At 38.9% G+C, this 14,665-nt stretch overlaps 1 protein-coding gene across 2 annotated transcripts in view; it reads left to right on the forward strand.

Moving 5' to 3' along the window:
- vti1a (vesicle transport through interaction with t-SNAREs 1A) overlaps positions 1–14,665 on the forward strand; it is a 96,284-nt gene that overhangs the window by 18,098 nt on the left and 63,521 nt on the right. For both annotated transcript variants that reach the window (XM_028430609.1, XM_028430608.1), the window contains exons 4-5: positions 534–611; positions 11,075–11,159. In XM_028430609.1, coding sequence (XP_028286410.1) covers positions 534–611; positions 11,075–11,159 — 163 coding nt within the window. The remainder of the gene's footprint in view (positions 1–533; positions 612–11,074; positions 11,160–14,665) is intronic.

A 14,665-nucleotide genomic window follows, 5' to 3' on the forward strand; every position in this document is an offset into this window, starting at 1 on the left:
GAGCCTGCCACTGCACTGGGATGACAGCAGTGACAGCCCCCAGAAAAGATTTAGCGCTGACAAGTGATACTTCCTCATAATACATCTCCCTGGTCCTCTCCCCTGTCCCCATGTTCCACAGCCTCTCCTTGCACACAAGATGAGGTTTTTTATCCCTCAACTTGTATTTGTTTAAGTGGGCAAGGTGGGTGGGTGGGGGGCTCTTTGCCACCACTTCTGTGGCATAAGTGCACTAGGTACAGTAGATCACCTTGGAAAGATGCATGGGCACAAACCCAGACTTACTGCTTGTTGTCAGTACATGTGTTGTAGAGGTGCACACACACACACACACACAAGGCCTGCATGTGTATGACTCAGTTTGTCACCAAGTTCCATTAGGGGGCTCTCGTGCTTAAGGAATGCCTGTTGTGTTTTTGCATCAACAACAGTACTAAGCCATATTTCCCCACTTGTTTTCTCTTTTTGCTCTCTTCTGTTTCTTCCTTCTCTTCTGCTTTTTGTCCTTCTTTCCTGTCCTCCTCCCCCTGCAGAAAAGGTCACGCATTGCCTACAGTGATGAGGTGCGCAACGAGCTCCTGGGGGATGACGCCAGCTCCTCGGAGAACCAGGTGAGGCGCTAATCAGGGGCCCAAACGACACCAGTGTGGGTGGCTGACTGGCCCCTAGGGTGAGGAGGTGGGCCCCTCACAGGGACCATCCAGAGCTGAAACCACACTATTGTCACCAAGTCATGCGGAAGGAACACTGCTTAATGCAAAGCTGGGCTGCCAGCGAGTGGGCTCAGGGCATGGGACCAGTGTCTGGTCAAAGCCAGATTGTGACCGACACACACACAGACACATGCACGCCTAAACACAATCGCACAACCAAATTTCAATCCAAAACCCCATCCTCACTACTACAACCGTCCCACAGCTGTTCTCCAGCCGGGTGCGGACTTTGGCTTATAAAAGATCCACACGATCAGTGTACACACACACGCATATGCACACACAGAATTTCTAAATCTTGTTCTGTTGTTTTTTGTTTTTTGTTTTGTTTTTTGTAGTTGTAGCGGTAGTTAATTTGCAAAATAGAGATACATTTAAAATGAAAAAAATAACTGAAATTACAATTTGGTCAGGTATTATTGAATGTCATTTTGATCTTTAATTTAATTTGACTTATTTTTATTTATTTTCTGTCATTACATTCACAGTTTCTTTTTTATTAAGACTGTGAGTGACAATATCTGTTTAGCCTGTTGAATAATCAACAGATAAAAAAACACATTAGTGATTTTCCTTCACTGTCATCGATGTGTACAAAAGATTCAGTCACACCAGTTATGAAGGTGTCAACGATTAAGAACAACAATTACAGTGAAATGTGATCTTAATTGCCCAAAATGCACCACATGTTCTTTTAAACTTGTTTTGAATAATTGTGCTTCAACAAAACAGTAATACATCAGCAGCGTTTCAGCATTTAAGACATACTTAACTATTCCTCACCTGCACAGCTGCCACTCATACGCAGCCACTCTTAACTATGACCAAACGTCTTTTGACTAATTATATATTGTCTTTAGAATCAGCTGTCAACTCGCAGGGGTTACTGTGTCTCAAGGCACACACAATCACACAAGCTCACATGCAAATAAATGCTTTGCACTTGCAAATATATACTCTCAGAAAAAAAGATGAATGCACAAATGCATATTTGCACATTTAGTCCCACAGTGCTCTATGGGAGTATATTTAGATGATTCACAACCAGGCAAAGCTAAATAAAGTGGTCTGTTTTTTTGAACATTTCCCTATTACCATTTCAATGATGACCCGTGAACTGCACATCTTAGAAACATATGTATCGCGAGCCAAGATGTGTAATTGATATGCATATTCCTGGCAAATTAGCGAGACACAAAAGTGACTCCAACATTTTATGCTGAAGTTGGAAGGAGGTTTGCTGTCAGAAATGCCACGTTTGAGACCCTGATGGGTCCTATCAAAATCTTGTCAAGGAAAAGCAGGGGAAAAAAGCAGATCACATTTCATTTCAAATCATATTTTCTCTTTATTAAAAATGTATCCGAAAATATATAGAAGCAATATTAATATATTTAGAATTTACAGATCTGAAAGGAAAATCCTGAAATAAAACATAAGTATAAAACCAGTATTATGGTATTTATATATATTTACATTTATATAAATATATATTTTTTTTAAATTTCTAATTGTTGTAACAAGTGAAACATGAAAAATATTTGCTTAACAATAATTATGGCTTATATTTTTATGATGTTTTACAAGTACTTAAATTGTTATTTACACCTTGCTTTTTATTTCATCATTACAACATCTATACAAAATTGGTTTTAATTGTCAGATTCTAGCAAGATTATCAGATCAGAATTTTTGAAGTATAAAACCTATTATAATCCAAAAAATTTGTTATTTTTATTTGAATCATTGAGAGTTGTAGTATATGTTTACATGCATATTGATCTCTGGGAATTTACACTAAATCTCTGCTGCAGCAAATAAGAAACTCCCTTTTGTAATAGCAGTCTTATGTTTTATTATTATTGTTATTGTTAATAATAATAATAATAATAATAATAATAATAATAATGTCTGATGTGTTTTACCACACAGACACACACATCAGGATATAGAAAGAGTTCATTGTGGGGGAAAAGGTAAAGCAAATAGAAGACCCCCCCCCCTCCCCCCATTTTTCTTCCAGGTGCCATATTTGCCTCATTTTCATTTTAAAACTTGTGGAGATAATACTTGTTTTGGTCTTGCTGTGAGTGGAGTACTCGGAACTTCAGGGTTTTTTTTTTATCTAACGAGACGGCGGTGATAGGAGAGGGGAAAAGATGGTGGGGGCCGGGGCAAGTCGGTCAATTTAATTCCTGACGATCTGAAAGAGGTCAGGATCATTTCATATAGCCCTGGCTGAGCAGATCATTACCAGTCACAAATCTGTTGGTTACATGGCAAGGATTTATAGCTAAGTAAATAGGGAACCGTCATAAGTTCTGAAAATGGCGTGTTGGCCCTGCGATAATGGCTAAAGGACGATTTAATAGAGTTCGGCATTTATTCGTTATCTGTATGCGGACAGAGACTGAATTGGCACTATCACTCATTTTTTTAATAATGTGGTAGGCTACCATTGCACATTTTTTCTTTCTGTTTCCTCTGCATGCAACACACGCACAAATGGTGCACAGACACACACTGGTGGAGCACACACACAGACGCCACACACAAAGCAACAAATGCACACACATTTTTTTACACACGAACACTATACGGAATAGTTTCGATTTCAGTCACAGCAGAAGGCTTGGCCACAAGAGATTGTGCTGGTTTGAGCCGGCATGGACCAGATTTTACAGGCTACAAAGGAAGCAGATTACCACTTGTATCGAATTCCGTATTGGATAAAAAAAAATCTTTTGTTTGAAAAAAAAAATTGCTGATTATCATAACAGAAAAATTGCAGCAGTGCAATTTTGAATACTGGCTGGCATCACAAAAACACAAGGAAAGGCGCTCATGCAGGAGTAATTATACCATTTACAATATTCTGTATTTACTGCTGTATATCTCTTGAGCAACACAAGCATCGTTGGCCACACTAAAGAATGGATGCCAAAGAAAATAACGCTAAACAGAAAGAAACACAGCTCAACATGGCCCTGGTATAGTTTTAACAAATCCTCCACAAGGACTTGCAATCAGTCAGGCAGCACAAATGAGCTAGAACAAGTTTTGTTTGGTATCCATTGACTGATGGTAGAGCTGGGGTGAGGGATCGCAGGATCTGATGGGTTTGTTCAAGCCCCAAATAACCACATCCACAATGTTGTTTTAAACTTTGGCCTCTTCAATAATGCATTCTTAGCAGGGAGTTGTTGCTTAAGTCAGAAAAGACAGTTTCCACTCTAAAGTGCTTCTTGTTACTGCCGACATTTTCAAGGGTAAGAGCTTTTTAGAAAAACATGAAGTTCTACAGTAAAGTGTTATAGATATATTTTGCGAAGACCAAAAAAAAATATAATGCACAGACTATTTTTTTTTTTAGATAATTCTAACATTACATGCGAAATGCTGCTGTGTGCAAGTTTGAGAATGTAAAGTGTGATACTGTTTGGTCTGTGTGTTAAACCTGAATTCATTATTATATGACACATTTCTTTGATTGTGTTTACTGGTACTGTTATAAATAGAGGAGAGGAATGCATGCCATAAAGTTGTTTAGGATTTCAATATAAGTGCAGACATTAATGTTCTTTCTGTTATTTATTCTTGCATTATTTTAACATAAACACGCCATTCTTGAACCCTCTGCCAGCTGTGCTTTTAACCTTAAAAGTAAGTAATCAGATTCAGAATCTAAGAAGTCGCTCGTTATGTGATACAAAATTATTCCAGACTCACAAAATTCAAAATAAACCCTGCAAGTAGTCATGGCCCTGAGCTTCCCTTTACATCTGCTTACTTTTAATGTTGGCCAAAAAACGTGGATTTAAAGAAAGAAACACCTCTAAAAGGCTTGCATATCAAAAAAATGTCCTTCCTCTTTCTCTGCCAAATGTGTTGCATTCCCATGATAAGCCTTTCTTCTTTCTAACTTTAGAACAGACCAGGGAGGCAACCTTTTTAATTGTGATTAGGCATAATTAATGGCAAATGGGATTATTGCCCTCCCTCAAATGTCTGAATCGTTATCAGAGATGCAAGATTTTTCAGAACAGGGAATAGAAATGGCATTTCTTATTTACTTCACTTTAAATTTGCTATTCCCTTTCATCAAAAATGTATAGCAATGCTAAGATTCGTCTTTCATGATCTGTGGCTGTCCCAATAATAAGCAGCATTGTATGTACATACAGTGGTAGCCTCGCATGGCTTTCCATACATAATCTAAACAACATGCACCTTTATCAATGTGGATAGGTCACCAATATTTTATGCAAACAAATATTGTACCTCAGCATATCTTAGTTCCAAAGTCAGCAAAATGACAGATACAAAATATTTTTCTCAATATTTCAACATACTTTAATTGTGTGAAACTACATTTTACTCATTTCCCCACTTTTCTCTTGCTATATCAACCTCTCTGATGTGACTTCCTTGATAATATTAGTTGATGGTGCAAGTCGAGCGATCCATTCCCTCTCCTTGTTTAATGTGACAGTGACAGGACTTGATCTTTGTTTGTTCAAAAAAGTCAGCCCAAGCGGCGTGTTTAGCTTCGTTTAATGTGTTTGTCTTGTGATTTCCAAATGCTAAACATGCAAACAGATAAATCGTCAAGGTTAATTCTACATCCAGCCACATGACTGATCTTATTCCTGCAATGTTTCTGCTTTTTTTATCTGTCCTTCACTCTCTCCATCTTTCCTCTCTTTTTGCTCTCATGATGCAGTTGATAAAGTTACGTGAAGAGGTAAGTGCTTCTCTGCTATAACTATTCAAATCCTGCTTTTCCTCTGAAATTTCCATTTGCCCTCTTCTCTCCAGTAGAAAATTAAAATCAGCTCATTTGGACACTCTGAATGAACAGCTTAAAGGCCAGACCACAGATAATGAATTCACTTAAAGGCTAGTTTTGTCTAGTTACTGTTCCCTTAAATATCAGGAAGTGCAGATGAGATGTTATTTCTCATACACCTGCTTGATGAAAATCTTGGGTTATTCAAGCAAGGCTTCAGTTATGATTTCAGAACTTTTCAACTCCAAACAGCACCTTGTACCTTTATTTTTTTCTTAAATGGTGCCAAATTGCTTCCTGTGTTTTTAGGGTTTATGTTTTTTAGTTTCCGACTACATAGGATAATACCATGTCATTTACCATTATAGTCAACAGTCACTTATAGATTTCACTGTACTTTGTGTACCACACACAGCATGCAGTGTTACGACATTGGCAGGTTCAAATAGTGTGTCATTCATTCAATATAGTGTATATTATTGTTTTGCATCAGTTCAAACAAAAATATCGACAAAACATAAACAAATCATACATTATGTTTGTTACTAACTTCTTCATCAGTTGAAGAGCTACAACTAATATTTTAGATAAGAAAGCTACAGTTGATCATCCTAGGGTACATGAAGAACCCTGCTTAGCATGTTGGTAAGTTTTTATGAAGTAATTATTATAATAAAAAGCATAAATAGCAATAACTTCCTTCCAATTATAGATAAGGATGTTTGTAGTATTTCCTTAAACTATGATGTTACTTTAACCTCTGTATTAGCTCTAATGCAGAACTTAACTGAGATGCTTTACACATAATTAGATGCTGTTCAGTGGATCTGTTGGGCCTCTGTTGTAGCTGTCCCAAACATAATATTGGGCTGTTGTTAAACCTGATTTTAGATAGATAAAGGATATGATTAACACATTAGTTTCATTTGACCATACTTTAGTCCAATGTACATTTTTGAAAACATGCCAGTGTTTACAAGGACCATTGATTATCTGTAGTGTTATACCATCTTTTTATGATTTGTAATTATGAATACCATTTCATTTTATTTTACTGTAGTCGATTTAGCTTTAACTTTCTGTACCTACATCATATTCTTAACCAGGTCTGAACTTGTCTTTGGAGGAGTACTTACAGCACAATATGTTGTTAAATGTACCTTTGAGTGTAACTGAATTCAAGCGGGAATCTGCAGAAGAAAAGTAATTCAATCCCTATCAAAGCCTCTCCATTCACACCTATCCATAATTTAGAGTGCCAACCTGGCGCAGGTGCCATGTTATAGGGCTTTTTTCTTTTATTTAGCTTTACTTTTGTTTCCCCTTCTTCTTCCTGCTTTTTTTCTGCATTTCCTCCTAGCCTGAGGGTCAGAAGACATCTTGAGTTACCTCACCTGTCTGCTTTTTACAAAATGGTCCGATCTGTGTAATCGGGCTTGATTCTTTGCCCTCGTCACCATTTCTTCTTCTTTTTTTACCCTCCTGCTCTGTCTGCATTTGAATCAAAGGCTGGCACAGCTTATACGCACTTAAGTCTTGCTTTAAAAAAACTACACTTTCTTTCTTCAGCTGAAAAACATGTTTAAATATTTAGCACCCATATTCACAGCTGTTTGACACTTGTAATTCCTCGTCTTACAAGTCCCAAACAAACGGCACAGAAGATCACACAGTCAGTCTGAATCACAGCTGTCATCATTATTCACTTTGACTCTCCCCCACCCTTATTGAAATAATAAGGAAATCATCTGAACTTTGGAAAATGGTGATAGTAACCGCCTGTGTTTGATATTGAAAAAAGGCAGGAGAACGAAAGAAGAGGGGAGAGATTTCTTTTGAGCTACAGCTGCATTGTTCTGGGGCTCCCTGTTAATAACTTACAACTGAAGAGTGTTTCTTGACGCAAAAAAGCACAACAAAAAAACACAATTTTTGTGGTTCCTAAGAAGATCTTTGTTCAAAATGTAGGTGTCAGATGAAAAGGCATACACAGACAGAAAGGGGTGGTAGTGGCGGGGTGCACCAGTGCACTCACAGATACACAATATTTAACATATATTGTGCTTAACACATTTGCTAGAAGGCTCCATGAGACAGATTGATTTGATTTGATAAGATCCTTAGTTTATTTTTAACAGAAAAAAATGACAGATCGGAGTTTCAGGCCAGTATTTGAGCTTGTATAGGTTTTAGTATATATGTCTTTGCCTTATTCTGAAGGACTCACAGTGGTTATATCAGAACCGCAGGGGTCAAGCCTTGATAAAGGACGTTGTAGCTCAGTAGGGGCTGGCTGCCACTTTGCATTTCCCTTGACAAAAATGCTGACAAGGATGTGTTGGACATTTGCTTGCTGCACATTTTGTAGTTATTGTGTGACATTACTGTGTTGGAACAATATTGCTTAGAGTTGTCTCATTGTAGTCTGTAGACATAAAGTCTGTATCAGCCTTGACTGTGACTACATAGCATAGGATGTTCAGTTTTAATTGTACAAGTTCTTTTTCATTATTTTCCATGGTAACATCTTGTGTTCAAGGCTGGATTGTTTCATTATAAGGACCATCACAGTGTGCCATTACTGGATTCTTAGTGGCTGAACTCTTACCTTTTCCTTTGTGTTCTGTCACTGTCAAACTCAGGACACAATATTCTAATGATCACACACACATACACACACACAAATATATATATATATTTACACACTGCCACTGCCACCACCACCCCCAAGCACCCCCCACCTCACACACCCACCCACACTTGCCCCCCCCCGGGCCTAAAAGAAGACAGAACGAGGGAGCGCAGAGACACAGAGAGAGAGAAATTCAGGAGGAGAAAGCTTTGAAGTGGCTTTCCATCGCACCGAGTCTGCTGGCCGTCTCCCCGAGACGTGTCACCTTTGCCGAGAGGGAATAGGAAAATCACGTTTCGAATGGTAATGATAACATACTAATCACTTGAGCTCTTTGAAGAACCCGGGGAGTGCGCTACTCTGTCAGTATCCCTGGCTGCCTCATGCTCCCAGTCACACACAGGCAGTACAGCCATGGTCTAGGTGTATTAGCGTAAGCATTGCATGTCAATACGTCCCCTCTATCTCCGTTGATCCATAGGGGCTCATTATAGCCCAAACTTGGTATCCATTTTCTACCACATGCACACTGCCACCATAACCATAGTGCCACTATCACTTCCACGCCCATCGGACCCTTCCTCAAAACTCCTACCACCACACTCTTCACCTAAAACACACCACACCTTGTATCACACATCTCCTTATCTGTTTCCTTTTGCCACAAGCCTTTATCAGCCATCCACCTTCTCCTTCTCCAATCCCTCTATCTTCCTCATGCCCTCCCTTTAACTATTAAAAAGTATCTCTGCAATTTTAAATGACATCTGTCAGCGGCACAAAGAAAAAGGAAACGAGGGAAAGAAAAGAGTTCAGAGAGAGTTTTCTCATCCCTGCTCTTTTCCCATCCCTCTTGTTGTCAAACTTTGAAAAGTGTGTCGTTGACTTATTTTTTTTCCCCTCCACATTTTTCATTTCCTCTGAGTGATTAGCTGGTACACATTTTGACAGCCCAACCAAAACTAGAGATTTCACTCCTTCCCCTGTCCCCTTTGCTCATGTGATGGGCATAAACCCTTGTCAGTGGGGCGGCTGTCATTCATATGGTTGTTTTTGAGTGTCAGATATGTAACATCTGATCAGTTTTTTTGCGTAGTGCATTAGAAAGGCCATCAAAACCAACAACATTGGAGTAAACATTCTGCTCTTCCATGTTTATGCTGTTTGTGATCATCCACTAGAAGCAGTTTAATGAAAGCTGAGTCTTAGATTGGACTTTGACTTAAAGTGTCTCAGTATAGTGGGGTCCTAAGGGGATGGAGATAGTGCTTGAAGGTATGTTTATGTGACAAGTGGGTGAAGCTTTGCACTCCACCAACATAGATAGATAGTGACTGATATCACAAGAAAACAAGAAAATGTCTTTGAAATATACTGAAATATTTTGATGGCAAGTCTTGGTTAGGCCAATATTTAAAAGGTAGTCTTAAATAAGCAGTAAAGGGGATTTTTTTAAAAAGAGCCATGGCTGTGTTTGAACCCCATCAACTTTGCCATGGATAACATACATGATGTTTAAAAATTTAAAAGATCATTTCGTAGGTCAGGAAAGTTGTACTTTATTGTACACCAAAAAGCACGGTTAAAAATAAATCTCAAAGTCACGTAAGTGATAACATTGTTGTCAAAATGTCGCTGAGCCCTGTACTATTGTATATATGTAAACTACATTTTACAGAACTCTACTGTACAATAGCAGCAGCTTACAACATTTCTTTTTACTTTTTGAAACTGGTTCTGGAAGCCAAGGTGATTTGTCACGAGGTGATGGACATGTTAGTTTCATAATGTTTGAGTTGAGAAAGAAATTACAATAGTAGTTTATGACAAACTGCAGGTTTCTTGACTTGAGGTTGTCTTTTATTTAACAAGAATCATATATGTGATTTATGATACATTTAAAACAGAATCTGTTTTTAGGAGTCAGGTTAAATCTAAATTTTGAGATTCTCGTTAGTTAGGTCACAATAAAACATAAATATCCAAAATGTTAACATACTTTTGAAGAGTAAATGTGTAAATATTGGCATTTTTGGGCAACAAAATACAAAGTAATTGTTAGCCAGCCTTCAGTACACATCAGTCCTTTTCTTGCCTTGCTAGGCAGACGTGAATTGTTAAGGTAGAGGAAAAAGCCAAATCCACTGGTTTACTTGGTATCTAAGGAACTGCTATCAGTTGTGTGTACATATGTGGACTTGTGATGTTGCAACCCTAGTGAAGACCTTACTCACAAACAGATTGAAAAAAAAAAGATCAAATTGCTTAATTAATAATTTATGAGATATATCTGAACTCCCTGCTTTAAATGGGCAGTCTTGTCAATTGTTGATAGCTGTGAGGAAGCCAAGGTGGAACACACTCATACATCATGAATTATTTTTTGATCCACTAATGTGGATAAACAAGAAGCAAAAAAAGATTTGTTTGTGATAATTATAACATTGCACATGTTATTATATGAAGGTATTTTATACCCTGCATATTTTCTATAGTAAATTTAGATTTTTCCTCCAGCTGGGTGCCTTACCTGGACAGGATTTTCTTTTGTCTGTCAAGCTCTTCAAATTAAATTTAATTTCACCTTAATTTGTTCCTTCACTGTTCTCTGTGCAGCAAAGACTGGGCTGTGAAACAATACAAGGAGGCAACAAAGCTCCAAGAAGCTTTTCTTTTTGTGTCCAAAATGAGGCAGCAGCACCTATTACATTGTCAGCCTGAACATGCATTTGCTTGATATTCCTTCAGTATATAACACATTGTCAACCATGAAGGTTATTGCCAACCTAGATGCATTATGATGTCGCTGTGGATGTGGTCTGTCTATTTAGGTGACAGTGTTGATGTGTTTCTTTGAAACGGGTCTCAGCCCTCTCAATCAATTTTTATTTTGTGTTTGTTTCTCTGGCTTAACTTTTTTCTTCTCTCTATTTATTGCAGAGAGCTCATCTGTTGGACAACACAGAGAAGCTGGAAAGGTCATCACGGAGACTGGAGGCCGGCTACCAGATAGCTGTAGAAACTGGTAGGTATTCTGTTATGGATTGGAAAGGAGCAGAGTGGTGTTGGGTGGGGGTTCAAGATAGTGGTGAGGATGAGTGAGCGACAGCAAATTGTCTTGCTCATATGCGAGGTGGGTGGATATGTCTGTTTGTGTGTGTGTGTGTTTGGAGCGTGGAAGAGGGGGGGCTCTTTCCTTGACGCCTGATGACATTTTCGGGAACACATCAAAGGTGAGCCAGGAAGGGAGAGAGAGAAGTGTACAGGCGACAGATCGGGTGCTGCTTCTCCTTGCTTTGCTCCTGAAGAAAATTCAAGCCTCAGTATGGCTGTGTGTGTGTTATGTATGCATGTGTGTTGGGTGGGTGGTGCTGTGCTTTTTTACACAAACAGATAGGGGGTCTATGAAAATAAACAATGTCAGCGTTCCTCCTGAAGTTCTTAATTCAGGAGTGCAGAAGAAAGAATATAAAAACATATCACTTTCTAAATAAACACACTAACTCCTTTTTTACCTCATTATCAAGGATGGTTTTAATCTTAAAATAGGAAAAAATCTTATTGGGATCTTAAATAGATTTAAGCAGTTAGCATATTTTTTTTTCCCTGTCTTCCTTCCTGACAGTCACCACATTATCGAGGCACAGTGTATTCCTCAGAGATATATCAAAGCTCATTCTTGAAGTATCAACCAGCTTTCTGTGGCTTCCGTTGTAGTTTTGAAAAGTTTGTCAATTTACACTATAATCGCGGGGTGGCTGGTGTGTGCGACATCGACAGATTTAATAATTCAAGTCAAGGAAGGTTCGCACGCGGACCACCAGCTTTTGATGTTCCCTGTGACTTGCATTCACAAATTCATAAAAACAATCTGCATTCTCTGCTTAAAAATGTTGATTCAAATGTCTCTGATGATTCTGACGTTATTCCGGTTTCTCGACGGTGTCAAATTCTGCGACAGCAGGCACATTGTTTAATACTACCCAGTTGCATCTCTCACAGAGGCTTGTTTTGATGCTGTGCCTCACAGCTTGGTTGTCGGTAAAGATGTGGGCCCTTCACTGCCTCCTGGGCCCAGCGGTTTCCCCACTGTAGTTGGCCACATGCCCCTTGACCCCATGTCATCAGTGGCCGTCTCTTTCGCTGTTTGTTCAGCTAGCTAAGAACAATGCTCGTTTATCCTGCCTTGGTCCCACACACTTGGCTTGGTCCACACCAGCTGTGGGGTGTGTTTGTGGTTTGGTGGGGAAGCTTCGGCCCGTGTCTTTAATCCGTGACCCCTTCCTTTACTCTGCTGTCAATACCAACCATCCGCTCAGATGCACAACCTGAAATGGCAGTGGCTCCAGGTCAAATAGTGAAGGAGCATAGATACAATATTCAACTCTCACCAGACTAATTCCTGTACATGCCAAGCTCTTAAAATTGGACAAACACACTTGGCAGAAAGATTAAGCAGCCAGATTTATACACTGCATTTATAAAGTTTGACAGGGTTCAGCATCTGATCCCAATTTCAACTTGGTCTTTAATTTAGTGTTGTTCAGCCATCTCAAACTATATGTTTACTCTTGTGGTCCCACAGTGGCTCGTCACAACACCCAGACATCTTCATAAAATCCTGCACTTTTTAGATCATAGTCACATCACAATATTGTGACACAGGACACTTAAGGACAGTAAATTATTAACTGTTTACCTTTGAACTCCAACATAGGCTCCACTTATTGCTTCTTTCTCCTCTGTATCACCACACTTTATTCAGGTAATTTATGAAAATGTCATTGGCAGTTGAGGAATATGCTTTGTGTGTTTAAAAGCAGAGGTGTGGCAGCCATAGATATGAAACAAGAATAAAAAAAAGCGTTAAGTGTTTCTCCAATCAGACACTCTTTATTTCTACTGTAAATACTTTTCTTGCCACAAACCTCAACTCTTCTCACAAATCTAAGCTGTACTTTTTCTTTTCTTTCTTTTTTTTTCTAAGAGCAGTTTAGCAATGTTATATTGCGGTAATTCAAAGTTGCATTCGCCATCCACAATGACACAGTAGCCCTTAAGAACTGCAATTGACCAATGGGGGAAGTGGAACTAAAAGACATTTTATTTCAAAGCGATAGATGCTGAACAAAGAAATGGCATTGAAACCCAGCTTTGCTGCCTTTCCTCTTCACTGCCGACAATATATCTCTTAATGACCAGGAACAAAAAAGCCAGGATGCTGCTAGGTCACATTTAAGGGGAAAAAAGGACTCTTAGTTCTAAGAAAAGATGAATCTTGACACAGTACCATTTTATCATAGATATTTTAGCGCTTTTTTTGTCCACTCTCCAGTGTATTTAGTGAAAACAAAGGCTTGCCAAAAGCAGTGAGAGCCCTCAGAGGGATATAGAGGAGACTCTTTGGACATGCAGAGCTATTTACCACACGCACCCTCAAGAACCAGGGTTCTCTGTTTGTCTCATAAATAAAGTATAGAACTTCATTAGAGAAGAGCACTGACTTAAAAGCCCAGGCATAGCAACAAGCAGACATGGGAGCCAGCCCAGTTAAAGAGGGCAGTAAATAAAGAGGGAGGGCATCCAGTTAGGCAATTTAAAGATATTTGCGTCTGGGGCATTTGAAAAGCCCCAAATGTGGAGACTTGTCCAATGCGAAGATTAATGTTACATCAAAGATGCCAGATTTTAGTTCATCATTCAAAATTAAATGAATGATTTATGCTTCCTTGTTGATGATCAGCTCTTCTATCTTTCTGATTGTTATTACATTGATGGGCAGAGAACCAAGGTTTACATTCTGTGCTGATTGACAGTTCGTACACGAAATGGCTTGTAAAAGCGAACAAGTGGATAAAATCAAATTAACTTACTTTTGTCAAATGTCAACTTTGAATTATGGGCATATCATAGGAGAAATATTAAAAGAAACATAGCAATAGTCTTGCTTTAATTTTTAATTTGCGCATTTAATTTTAGCATGAAATAAAATAACAGACACTGCAAACACGTAACAGTGGCAGTATTTAGAAATTGTACAATAGTAAATTACCAGGCAAATGCAGAGTAAATTTACTTTGAAACTTCATCCCCTTTTATACTTGTTCAATTGACACAAATAACCTAGTGATGCAAAATGAGCAGCTGAAACAAAGACGGAGAGGGACAAAAGCGCTGCCACTCTGCATTTTAAAGGTGGCCAGCAAGAGGCTGAGAACACTTCTTAGGTGAGTGTTTATGGGCCTGTAACCAATCCTGCAAAATGAAAACAGCTCATTAGGGATTGATTTCAGCCCTGTTTAGATAAGCATAGAGGGTCGGGGTACGGCCCCCAGGGGCCCCAGCCCAGCCCAAAGTTCATGCCATGCCAGGTAGAGAGCAGCACCACAGGCTATCAACTTTATTAGGACGGAGATAAGCTGATTAGACCTTGTCAATCAAAGGTGCCAGTGACTCAATCATGATCCAGGGGATTTTTTTTTCTGTCTCTCCCCTTTTCTCTCTCTTCCCACTCTCCTGATCTCCCTCTCG

This window comes from Parambassis ranga, chromosome 19 (assembly GCF_900634625.1).
Source record: "Parambassis ranga chromosome 19, fParRan2.1, whole genome shotgun sequence".
NCBI classification, from domain to species: Eukaryota; Metazoa; Chordata; class Actinopteri; family Ambassidae; genus Parambassis; species Parambassis ranga.